The 13,034-nt window shown below is 41.9% G+C and overlaps 2 protein-coding genes across 3 annotated transcripts in view; both read right to left on the bottom strand.

Moving 5' to 3' along the window:
• LOC125274679 (fucolectin-5-like) overlaps nt 1–13,034 on the bottom strand; it is an 82,681-nt gene that overhangs the window by 22,829 nt on the left and 46,818 nt on the right. The window lies entirely within an intron of this gene.
• The window catches only part of LOC125274674 (tenascin), a 40,829-nt gene that overhangs the window by 11,823 nt on the left and 15,972 nt on the right, over nt 1–13,034 (bottom strand). The window contains exons 5-7 of one of the 2 annotated variants that reach the window (XM_048201067.1): nt 4,518–4,671; nt 4,162–4,437; nt 922–3,156 (exon numbers count right to left, since the gene is read on the bottom strand). In XM_048201067.1, coding sequence (XP_048057024.1) covers nt 922–3,156; nt 4,162–4,437; nt 4,518–4,671 — 2,665 coding nt within the window. The remainder of the gene's footprint in view (nt 1–921; nt 3,157–4,161; nt 4,438–4,517; nt 4,672–13,034) is intronic. The other variant, XM_048201068.1, reaches the window with a different exon arrangement.

The following is a 13,034-nucleotide window of genomic DNA, read 5'->3' as shown; positions in this document are numbered from 1 at the left end:
TAGTAGCTCTCAAATCCGAAGTAAAAAAATGTTGTTAAATTAATTCAATTTAACACTAATTCACTACACATGTATTGAGTAATGGTGAAATAGTTGTTTTTGTATAATCCAATGTTAATATTAGTTATGAAGAGTTAGTTATTACCAAATGAATGGAGACAATGTTAAGGTGAAACTATTAAATCAACTTTTTTTCTGTTGATATTCAAGACACACATTTGCCTGATGAGACTGTGTGTGGACAAAATTACATACTAGACTTCATTATTTAGTATGCTTGTTTCTTAACTCTTTCCCCACCAGCGTTTTTTAAATTTTTTATTTGCTATTCAACACCAGAATTTTTGATTATTTTCACAAAAATTTCATGGCCCCTAGAATATTATGAATATCTGAACCATCTGAACTATCAATATCAAAGGAAAGAACAGAGCCTTTTTGATTTGCTGTTTAATCTTTGATGATTGCATTATTTTACATGCTTCTATCGCTTGTTTCTGCTTCTTCTTCGCCTGTGTTTTGATCAGGAGATTATGCACTCTTTCAGAAGATGCATAATAGCGCCCCCTACCATATAACAGTGAAAACATGGATTGCAGGAGAATTCCGTCAGTGGCTGTTGTGTCATAAATGCCAAAAAAAAAATCAGTCGATGGCAGGGAAAGAGTTCATGCTCAGTATGTAGCCCACACATTGTCCACAAAAGACCAAATGCACAGGGTTAGATTTGAGAACAAAGCTGTTATATTCAAACATTTATTAATATTTACACACTGCACAAATTTTAATCAAATCTTTGCTTTGATTAAAAGCCCTTAAAAGCATGGAAAGCAACAGTGCTAAGCAGTAAAACTGAAGGTAACTATACTTGGACCATTTACAGATTAAGGTTTAGCAGTACTGACTTCTGGTTTTGGGTACCTGTATGAATGATGAGGTTGTGTTTTTTGGAGCGAAACGCAGGTCCCTTCCCAAAGATGGACACAGAGTACCTGGTCTGTGGGCTTAGATTCGTCATTTGGTGTGAACGGGCCGATCCAGGAACAACTGTAGTCAAGTTTCCTCCACTCTTGCTCATCTTTGCTCTCTGTACATTGGGTACAAGTTCAGCTTTTCCTTTGCTCAAACTATTTTTCTTTGCTGCTGCTGTCTTAAGTGCCATCCCATCATCAACTTCTTCCTCTTCATTCGTCTCTTCATCTTTTTCCATCTCATCCTTTTCTTTGTTTTCTGGTCCAAGCTCAGTTTGAGTGATTACAAAGTGTTTGAACTTTTCTTTCGGTGCAGCCCATGTTAGTACAAACCCTGTTGACGTGGCATTGTTGACCCCCACATGCTCAATGGAGCCATCTGTTTCGCTCAACACATATTCCCGAGTCTTATTATCGTTTTCCATTAGATGGTCTGTGGAAAAAGAGCTATCAGAGTTTCCTTTTCCATGCTGACTGATGTTCGGGCCCACTCGAGTGGTACCACTGTGTTGTATTTGGGAATGTCTGTTGGCTGGACGTCTACTGGCGGCCCCACTGGTCCTGTTGATTACTGCATTCGGTCTAATCCTAATACTAGTGCCATTTTCTTTAGCGGGGGTTAAGGCAGGTTTTACAGGTTGGATAGGGCTGGCTTGGCTGATAGTCCTGTTGTTTCTCATAATCGGTTTTGAAGGGAAAACCCGTCTTATGGGTCCCCGGGAAGGGCGTTGAGGCGGCTCTAGAACTGGCCTTGTACGGTTTTGAAAAGGACTGGCGTTGGGACGATGAGGAAGGGAACCCTTCCGACGAAATGGCATCAGATGCAATGCATCAACGCCTCTGTTTTTTATTGCAGTGTCTGGTTTCAAGAGGATTTTGACTGGTAATGAAGTCGTCTCAGTGCTTGACTTGTGAGCAAGTTCAGGAGTTGAATCTTGGATTTCTCTTGTGGCTGGAAGTCTTGAATTCGGCACTTTCATCTCTCCGAGGGGTTCTTTTGCAAAACCAGAGGCATTGGGACTAGGCCAAGATGGACGCTTATCTTTTTGCATCTCTGAAGATGATGAATAGTATGCTGATCTAAAAAGTGGTCTACCTACTAATGGTTTGTGTCTAGTTGGCTGTCCTGGAATTGATAATGAAGATGCCTGGATAATGTTTTTTCTCGGGGCTCTTTCTGCTGTCGGCTGTTTATTCACTCTCTCAGGTTGAGCTGATGTGGAGATGTGAGGAGATGTGGTGGTGAGGGACAGGTACAGTGATGTCTCAGGCTCTCTCAATGAATAGGGAGTGGTGTTTGCATTGTTTTCATCCACCTCTTCATCAACCTCTCCTTCTTGCTCTTTCACACTCCTTCTCGCCTCAGAAGTCTCTTGCTCTTTATGTTGAGCCTCGTCCAGCCCTATAATCCCCCTTTCATTGACTGTGGACCTGCCTATCAGAAGTTTATGCAAGAGCTCATTTCCATTTACATGGCCAACTACAACTGTCAGGTTTTTAGACAGCACATTGCCATCGGGCATGTTTCCGTGTATCTTCCTGTACCCAACCAAAACCTTCCGAACACATTTTGTCCCATTTATATAGGCTGTTATGTTTTTTTCTGTTGTAATTGTAGGCTCTTCAGTTGATTCAGTGACATTTGTGAAAGGCGGTGGGGTGGCAGATGGGGCTGATGTGTCATTTCTGGGGGTCTCGACAGATTCCATTCTAAAAATGGTTTCAATGTTTCCTTTCTGAGATCTTGTCTCTTTCATTGTCAGCGCCAATGGTTTACCATTGGAAACGGGATAAGGTGAGTTTACATTCGGTCTCAGTGGATACCGTGTTATTGACCTGTTTGAAGAAGGCACTAGAATCCTCCCTTTCACTCCTATCTGGGAAGAATTTAAATGTTTTAATCCTGGACCATAAGGTCTTCTTGTGATATCTGGTAGTGTACCGGGTTTGAGAAGCATCCCATGTGGTCTTTTTTGCCCAGGTCTAATAAATAAGCCTGGTCTGAGTCTGCTGGTATTTCCTGTTCTTTCTGAATTTTCAACCTTTCCTTTAATCACCTGCTTTCGCAGGAAGAGTGTTGCGTTTGTGAACCTCTGTTTCTTTTCTTTGTTATTTCCAGGCTCCACATCAACCTGCATGTTCTCCATCCCCGTGGTCATCCTGGTTTCAGGCACTGGGACATTCCCTAAAGGCACGAATGAGGTGTAAAATTTGGATGCAAAATGAACTCAAAATGGCTCAGCTGCAAAAGGAAATCCTGTTAATAAAAAGATGGTGTTAATGCAACAGATTAAAGGTGGGGTGGCCACTATCCGTGTGACCGTCATTTCTAAAGTTAATGTAGCATCTGGAGGTTTTCATTTTCTGCAAGAAAGAAAGGTAAAAGCTTCCTGAAGAAATAGAAAATGTGGCATTGCTGGTTAGAGTGAAGATATTGTGTGGAGGGGAAAAACATTCTTCACAATAAAACAATGATCCAGTCATGCGCATTTACACGAGGCTCTTCTCTTTGCCTCGCCACACGTAAAACTCAATTCTAATAGCCCGGACATTTCCACAGTGAGGTCACTGGTTTGTAAATATGACAGACTGACTGGTCTATACACAATCAGAGTGGGTCTCGTCTAAATTCACATCATCTGCTGGCTATAAATACGTTTCATACTATGATGAATTTTCCTTGTACTCTCATAACCTGTTAGTCTTGCTGTGCCATTTATGCTTGGCATGCAAAGGGGCCTGGATTTCATTGGTCGGTAAATACCAGCAACTGATCATTAAAAATTCCCAATGTCTGAATTGTCAGATACAATGTCTGGTTGTAAAAAAAATGAATTACAAAGCAGACATACATTAGACAAAGTATGTTCATAAGTGCCCGAGATGTATTGCGTGCTTACAGAGTACAAACTTTCTTCCATTCCATTTCTACAAAACATCCTCCACTTTTCTTTGAAATATCAAGGCTGAGAAATGGAAATCAAAAATCAAGATACATTTACTAGAAAAGCAAAATGACTTCAGTCATGACTTCAGTGAGTTTGTGCTTAAAACAAGAACATGGCATGGTTTTGACTTTTCTGCTCATTTTGCTTTAATATTTGCCGTAAGAAGTTTAAAGTCACACCGCCATGTTCCACATCATTCTGTGAGCTGTTAACAAGAGTTTATTCATCATCCTGAGACTCACCGGGAGTGGCCTGTACGGTTGCTGGCCGGCTCTGGTCGCCGTCTTTCTCCGCCACTAACGAGATGTCATACAAGCGGCCCGCCTGCAAGCCATCGATCTGGGCCGAATCTCTCTCCGGAGGCAGGTTTAACTCTGGAAGTCTGCCGGATCCATCTGTCTGATTGGGTGCAACGGAGAGGACGTACCTGTCAATCTCCCCCTGCGCCTTCTCCCATTGGACAACGACTGATGTAGTGCTTGTCTTCACAACGTGCAAGTCTTTTGGCCCAGAGATCACTGTCCAAAAATGAATCAATGAATGAATCAACATCATAAGGCTGCTGCTGCTCTATACGGTTCAGTTTGCATAGACTCACATGTGGTGAATTGCGTTGTGCTCTCTGTTCCCATCACGCCATCTTTCTCTCCAGTGATGCTGACCATGTACTGCTGTCCAGCGGCCAGTCCGACCTGAGTGTACGTGTTCAGTGTGCCGCTGATTCTGGAGCTTATTTTCTGCTCAGTTTCTTTCTGTAGAGAGACAGCAATGTGAAAATCAGTGCGTTCACATGAACTTACGGAAAGAAACTGCAAATTGCATGAATACTGATATTTTTTCTTGTTTAAAGTGGATATTATATATTCAGCCTGTTGTTTATTTACTGCTGTGATACAAAGAGGTTATAGAGTGACTTCATTTATATTCTGTTTCAACCCAGACATGAGAATTTGTAAGTATTGAGTTCATTGCAAAAATTATGTTCTCCCTCAGTCTTGTTTTCCAGTACAAATATCCACATATTCTTAAATCAATTTGCAAAATGACTTTTTCTGACCTCACTGATAGATATTTTTCTTGTTTATTGTGAACTTCCACTTCTTAACTCTGTTTAACGCCGATTTAATTCACTCCCTTCCAAATATCGTCTTCATCTAAATCTGCAAACACAGACGTAACTGTACTGCAGGTTCATTATCTGAATAAAATGTGGATGTATTTGCCAATTCAGAACTGGTCTGCTGTAGTAAGTGTTTGCCAGGCCATTGCTTTACAGTTGTTATGGTGTTGTGGATGGTTGCTAGGGAATCGCTAGGTGGTTGCTGGACAATTTTAAATTTCTCTCTCTTTCACACAAAGAAGGTTTTTTTAGTACTAACGAAAAATAATAAAGAGCATGCCAATGTATTCTCGAGCTTCCACAGAGAATAATGGGAAAGATATTTTGGTTGCAGTCTCAAATCAGCTTAATGAATGGCTTTATTGATCTTCTTTATCAACACTATAGAAAATGTGTCCAAACTAAACTGTACAGTCAACATTCACAACAATTACTTATACTACAAGAAAATGTTCTAATGTTAAAACAAGAACAAATAGAAAAATAGACTTCATTCAAAGGGAAAAAAAGATTATTTTTCTGACTCCACTGACAGATATTTGTTCTTGTTTTAAGCACAAACTCACTTCATTTTAATGATTTTTCAATACACAAGAGTTAATTTTGCTTCTGCAGTGAATGCATCTTGATTTAAGAATGTTTAGAAAGTTGTGCTGGAAAACAAGACAAAAATACTGAGGAAAAACATCATTTTTTTGCAGTGAATGAACAATGACAGTTTCTATGAATCCGTCTGTGACTGACACAACCCCAGTCATGGCTTACAAAAAGTAAAGGGTTTTCCTCTGGTAATTCTAGCTTGATGAGGGAGTTCCTGAGTTCCAGTTCAGTAAAACATTCATTAGCTAAAGGCAGCCAATATTTTACACATTACAGAACTAATACTATAGTAATATTTAGCTCATATATTGGCAAAGCCACTCTGCAGCTCTTTATTAGCCTTGAGTTCAGTTTCAGTCCTCGTTGCCAGTTTGCTGGTGTTCTTCTTTCTCATAATATCGTAATTGTGTCCAGCTGAGAGCGAGTCTGTCTGCAGAAACGGAGCAGGTTATTGAAGGTGTCGTTCTGCCTGTATCGGTCATTGATCAGTGAAGCGCTCTGACTGTTGTTGTTGTTGTGCTCCTGCAGTGTCCGGCAGCTGTTCTGTGATGTCATCTTTGTTTTTGACCGTGTTTACGCTTTCCTAGCAACAAGCATCCCACATCTGTGTCTCTTTCTCTGTAGCTGCTGATGGCTTTTTTCTTTTACTGCATTTCCTCAGCCTGAACTCTTTCTCTCTTTATTCCTCTGATGCATTGGTGTCATTCTCTGCCTACTTTCATTCTTGTTCTCTCCATCGTTCTTACACCCTCCCATTCATGTTCTGTGTGGAAGAAATGTGCCTTTTCTGCACTTTTCATTGTCTCAGTGTCTTTTCAGTGTTACTGTTACGGATAGCATTTTCAAACATCTGCTCTTTACAGCGTTTCCCCCTTTGCTCTGTGTCTCGTATGTTATGACGACCAGTGAGCAAAGGCCAATAAACATCAGTTTTATTGTTGTAGGTGTGGTCGCTGATCTGTGTTTGGTCAAGCATGTGGATGTGAACTGCACTTTCTCAAAAGTCACATCGAGAGCTTCATATACGGACAGATACATGTAAAGTTTGAGAGCACTAATGAACATATTTTATGATTTAATACAAACTACATTATACTGTACATGATCTGAGTGAAAATTTGAAATGAAAAGTGTACATGAATCTGATAATTTCTTAGCATTTGCCTCAATATATTGTAATTGTCACACTTCTGCTTTAATGACACTTTCACATGATCAGTTTTGGCTATTTGATTAGTGACCCTGAAATAGTGCAGGATCTCTAAACTCAAAATCATTCTGTATTTGCCCAGTTTAAATGACCAACTGACCATCCAACCAACCTACTGACCAATCGACCGACCCACTGACTGACCGACCAACCCACTGACTGACCAACCAACTGACCAACCAACCGACCCACTGACTGACCAACCGACCAACCAACTGATTGACCGACCGACCCACTGACTGACCAACCAACCGACCGACCGACCAACTGATTGACCGACCAACCCACTGACTGACCAACCGACCAACCAATTGATTGACTGACCGACCGACCGACTGACCAACCGACCAACCAACTGATTGACCAACCGACCCACTGACTGACCAACCAACCGACCGGCCAACTGATTGACCGACCAACCCACTGACTGACCAACCGACCAACCATTTGATTGACCGACCGACCCACTGACTGACCAACCGACCAACCAACTGATTGAACGACCGACCGACCAACCAACCGACTGACCAACCAACTGATTGACCGACCGACCAATTTACTGACCAACTGACCGACCGACCAACTGACTGACCAACCAACCAACCAACCAACTGATTGACCGACCGACCCACTGACTGACCGGGGAATGGTTTGAGGAGCACAACAACGAGTTTGAGGTGTTGACTTGACCTCCAAATTCCCCAGATCTCAATCCAATCGAGCATCTGTGGGATGTGCTGAACAAACAAGTTCATTCCATGGAGGATCCACCTCACATCTTACAGGACTTAAAGGATCTGCTGCAAACATCTTGGTCCAGATCCCACAGCACACCTTCAGGGGTCTAGAGGAGTCCATGCCTCGATGGGTCAGGGCTGTTTTGGGACCAACACAATATTAGGAAGGTGCTCATAATGTTATGCCTGATTTGTGTAAATCCAACATCGATTGATGTCAATATATCAAAACATTCATCACAGTCTGAATGATTGAGTCTTTAAAGCTGCGGATTAAACTAAAGCGCTTCAAATACTGTTGCATGCAAAAATAAGAGTTCCAGCATGTTGGGATATTTTAGAGATTACCGCAACATCATAGTTTGTTCCTGAAGAGTCTGATGAGCCTCTAGCGCTTACATCACCACCGCACATGTTTCTAATGGACAATTACTGACAGAAACAGGCCATCAAACTCAGCTGAAGCATCAAGACTGCAGTCGTAGCTTGAGTGGTAATTCCATCACAATTATAACTAGTGCTTGTATAGCTACACTATGCAACTTTTTACTGTCATTCCTCTGTGCATGTTTCGACCACAACAGGAAAGACACGGTCAGGCTTACATGCAGAGGAAGGTTGAAGCCACAACAAATGAATCTCGAACAGAAAAGTTTGCCCGTAATAAATCACAAGTCAACATCAGCATGGAATCACATTTGCTGTGCATTGACTAGATTCACAAAACACTGAAGTGTCAGTACTGATGCTGACATGTGCTGTATGTCTTCTAGGGCGTGTTGGGTTACAGTGGTGTGTGTTGGTGTGTGTTGGGTTACAGTGGTGTGTGTTGGTGTGTGTTGGTGTGTGTGGTGTGTGTGTTGGTGTGTGGTGTGTGTTAGTGTGTGGTGTGTTATAGTGGTGTGTGTGGTGTGTGTTGGGTTACGGTGTGTGTGTGTTGGGTGTGTGTGTGTTGGGTACGGTGGTGTGTGTTGGTGTGTGTTGGGGTACGGTGGTGTGTGTTGGTTGGTGGTGTGTGGTGGTGTGTGTTGGTGTGTGTTGGGGTACGGTGGTGTGTGTTGGGTTACAGTGGTGTGTGTTGGGTTACGGTGGTGTGTGTTGGGTTACGGTGGTGTGTGTTGGGTTACAGTGGTGTGTGTTGGTGGTGTGTGTTGGTTACAGTGTGTGTGTGTGTGTGTGTGTGTGTGGTGTGTGTTGGTGTGTGTTGGGTTACGGTGGTGTGTGTTGGTGTGTGTTGGGTTACGGTGGTGTGTGTTGGTGTGTGTTGGGTTACAGTGGTGTGTGTTGGTGTGTGTTGGGTTACAGTGGTGTGTGTTGGTGTGTGTTGGGTTATAGTGGTGTGTGTACGGTGGTGTGTGTTGGGTTACGGTGGTGTGTGTTGGGTAGTGGTGTGTGTGTGTGGTGTGTGTTGGGTTACGGTGGTGTGTGTTGGGTTATAGTGGTGTGTGTTGGTGTGTGTTGGGGTACGGTGGTGTGTGTTGGTGTGTGTTGGGTTACGGTGGTGTGTGTTGGTGTGTGTTGGGTTACGGTGGTGTGTGTTGGTGTGTGTTGGGTTACAGTGGTGTGTGTTGGGTTACAGTGGTGTGTGTTGGTGTGTGTTGGGTTATAGTGGTGTGTGTTGGTGTGTGTTGGGTTACAGTGGTGTGTGTTGGGTTACGGTGGTGTGTGTTGGTGTGTGTTGGGTTACAGTGGTGTGTGTTGGGTTACAGTGGTGTGTGTTGGTGTGTGTTGGGTTATAGTGGTGTGTGTTGGTGTGTGTTGGGTTGGTGTGTGTTGGTGTGTGTTGGGTTACAGTGGTGTGTGTTGGGTTACAGTGGTGTGTGTTGGTGTGTGTTGGGTTATAGTGGTGTGTGTTGGTGTGTGTTGGGTTACAGTGGTGTGTGTTGGTGTGTGTTGGGTTACGGTGGTGTGTGTTGGTGTGTGTTGGGGTACGGTGGTGTGGTGTGTGTTGGGTTACGGTGGTGTGTGTTGGTGTGTGTTGGGTTACGGTGGTGTGTGTTGGTGTGTGTTGGGTTACGGTGGTGTGTGTTGGTGTGTGTTGGGTTACAGTGTGTGTGTGTTGGTGTGTGTTGGGTTACGGTGGTGTGTGTGGTGGTGTGTGTTGGGTTACGGTGGTGTGTGTTGGTGTGTGTTGGGTTACAGTGGTGTGTGTTGGTGGTGTGTGTTGGTGTGTGTGTTGGTGTGTGTTGGGTTACGGTGGTGTGTGTTGGTGTGTGTTGGGTTACAGTGGTGTGTGTTGGGTTACAGTGGTGTGTGTGGTGTGTGTTGGTGTGTGTGTGTGTGTGTGTGTGTTGGTGTGTGTTGGGTTACGGTGGTGTGTGTTGGGTTACAGTGGTGTGTGTTGGGTTACAGTGGTGTGTGTTGGTGTGTGTTGGGTTATAGTGGTGTGTGTTGGTGTGTGTTGGGTTACGGTGGTGTGTGTTGGTGTGTGTTGGGTTACGGTGGTGTGGTGGTGTGTGTTGGTGTGTGTTGGGTTACGGTGGTGTGTGTTGGTGTGTGTTGGGTTACGGTGGTGTGTGTTGGTGTGTGTTGGGTTACGGTGGTGTGTGTTGGTGTGTGTTGGGTTACGGTGGTGTGTGTTGGTGTGTGTTGGGTTACGGTGGTGTGTGTTGGTGTGTGTTGGGTTACGGTGGTGTGTGTTGGTGTGTGTTGGGTTACGGTGGTGTGTGTTGGTGTGTGTTGGGTTACAGTGGTGTGTGTTGGTGTGTGTTGGGTTACAGTGGTGTGTGTTGGGTTACAGTATGTTGAGATGTTACATGCATGGCTGCTGAGGCAGAGATGGGCACTAAACATTCATACGGCTGTAAATCAAGCAGGGCTTCTGTCCAAAACACATAGCTTGTTTTTCCATTGCCAGATTGAGCTCATTTTATGTCTGTGTAAAAATTAATTTGTTTTTCCTTTGGAAAAGACAGTCCGCCAGATTTAAGTTTGGGCTGCTGTGGGAACTGTAAAATACTTTCTGTACCTGATATTATCAGATGAGGAGGAAAAAAAAAAAAAGTGGGTGATTCTCATTTACAGTTTTGCAATAAAAAAAAAAAAAAAAAAAAAAAACTGAAATTTTATTTAATGCTGCAGATGTAACTTTTTGGTTAAAAATTATCCAAATTCCATTTTTGAGCAAGTACATAATCAGCCAGTGTTCAAAACTGTCTCCTTACCTTAGCCTGATTCACAACGGTACACTTGTAATAATGTTTTATAATATGAGCAGTACTTGTGGGTTTCCACAGGAAATTGGAGCATGCTGCAGTTTATCTTTGCATCATTACATCTGTTTACATAAAAAACGAGTCCCAGCTAGTAGACTATATCATGTGACGATGCTGCAGGTGACGGATCATTTATAGCCTTTTCTCAAGCAGCTGGAATAAATTAAACTTATTTTGATGGCGGATTGTATGGTATGACAAATTAACGTTAGAGATTAGACTGTACAGAAATTGAAATCTACAGCTAACGCTAATACACACTAAATACACAGTCACGCAATGCTGATGTTAACATTAACAATTTGAGAACAAAGTATAATAACAACAATAATTTGCACAGTTTGACGTGATCCGAGCTAAGCGATCATTAGATTTAATCACCATTGGTATTGTAATGCTTTTTTTTCCTCAGTTGGTCAGAACAAAAGTGGCAGATTTATTACTTGCTTGTTCAGATGACATTTTCCAGTGAAAATTCTTATTTTGGTCATACTTCCAAGACTGGAATCTGTGATTCCGAAGTACAGTATCCACACCAGTGTGGTGATTGACAGCAAACATTAGATTCATCTGCGCTGAGCCGTGCTGAGCCACCTTTGTCACCGAGGTGGCGACAAAGAGGCAAAACTTGCGGACTGCAGCTTTAAATCAACATAGACAACGAATATTAAATATTATTTATCCAGCAAATATTAAATCCTTTAAAAGAGTCTTCCTCTATATTTTTGTCTTGTTTTCCAGTACAAATATCTAAACATTCATAAATCAAGATACGTTTACTGCAGAAGCAAAATGACTTCAACCATTAAGGAAAAAAAAATCATCAAAATGAAGTGAGTTTGTGCTTAAACTCAAAACAAATATCTGTCAGTGGAGTCAGAAAAATAGTCACTTTTTTTTAAGACAATATTTTACAGAATTTTGCTTCTCCAGTAAATGTATCTTGATTTAACCCTTCTGCATCCTTATGGATATTTTTTTATTTTTTTATTTTTTATTTGTTTTTATGATTATTTAGCCGGTGTTAATGCCAAATGCATACATTTTGGCACAGGTGTGTATTTTTAATGAAATTGTACCATTTCACTCCCATTTTACTAACCATTTTACTATTTTACTACCATTTTCACAAAATAGTTCCTCTCAGGAACGTAAGTTAAAAAATACCCCCATTGAAACCCATTAAAAAAAAAACTGCAATTTCTAATCCCGGGGTCATTTAACGATAAAATGTTGCAGTCTTTATTAATAGGCTTTCATTCTGTTGGCAAGGCTTCAAAATTAAAATTAAAAGCTTCAAATTTTTGTAACAACTTATTTAGATTTATTATTTATTTATTTATTATTATTTTTTTTTTACTTCAACAATAATCTGCCAAGGGTCTTTAAAATGAGACCAAGCTTACAGTGGGTACGGAAAGTATTCAAACCCCCTTAAATTTTTCACTCTTTATTATATTGCAGCCATTTGCTAAAATCATTGAAGTTAATTTTTTTTCTCATTAATGTACACACAGCACCCCATATTGACAGAAAAACACAGAATTGTTGACATTTTTGCAGATTTATTAAAAAAGAAAAACTGAAATATCACATGGTCCTAAGTATTCAGACACTTTGCTCAGTATTTAGTAGAAGCACCCTTTTGATCTAATACAGCCATGAGTCTTTTTGGGAAAGATGCAACAACTAACCCTAACCCTTTTCACACCTGGATTTGGGGATCCTCTGCCATTCCTCCTTGCAGATCCTCTACAGTTCTGTCAGGTTGGATGGTAAACGTTGATGGACAGCCATTTTTAGGTCTCTCCAGAGATGCTCAATTGGGTTTAAGTCAGGGCTCTGGCTGGGCCATTCAAGAACAGTCACAGAGTTGTTGTGAAGCCAGTCCTTCGTTATTTTAGCTGTGTGCTTAGGGTCATTGTCTTGTTGGAAGGTAAACCTTCGGCCCAGTCTGAGGTCCTGAGCACTCTGGAGAAGGTTTTCGTCCAGGATATCCCTGTACTTGGCCGCATTCATCTTTCCCTCGATTGCAACCAGTCGTCCTGTCCCTGCAGCTGAAAAACACCCCCACAGCATGATGCTGCCACCACCATGCTTCACTGTTGGGACAGTATTGGACAGGTGATGAGCAGTGCCTGGTTTTCTCCACACATACCGCTTAGAATTAAGGCCAAAAAGTTCTATCTTGGTCTCATCAAACCAGAGAATCTTATTTCTCATCATCTTGGCA

The sequence above is a fragment of the Megalobrama amblycephala genome, linkage group LG9 (genome assembly GCF_018812025.1).
Source record: "Megalobrama amblycephala isolate DHTTF-2021 linkage group LG9, ASM1881202v1, whole genome shotgun sequence".
Classification (NCBI taxonomy): Eukaryota; Metazoa; Chordata; class Actinopteri; order Cypriniformes; family Xenocyprididae; genus Megalobrama; species Megalobrama amblycephala.
Note: the sequence above shows the minus strand (reverse complement) of the source record. Positions and strands in the feature narration are given on the sequence as shown.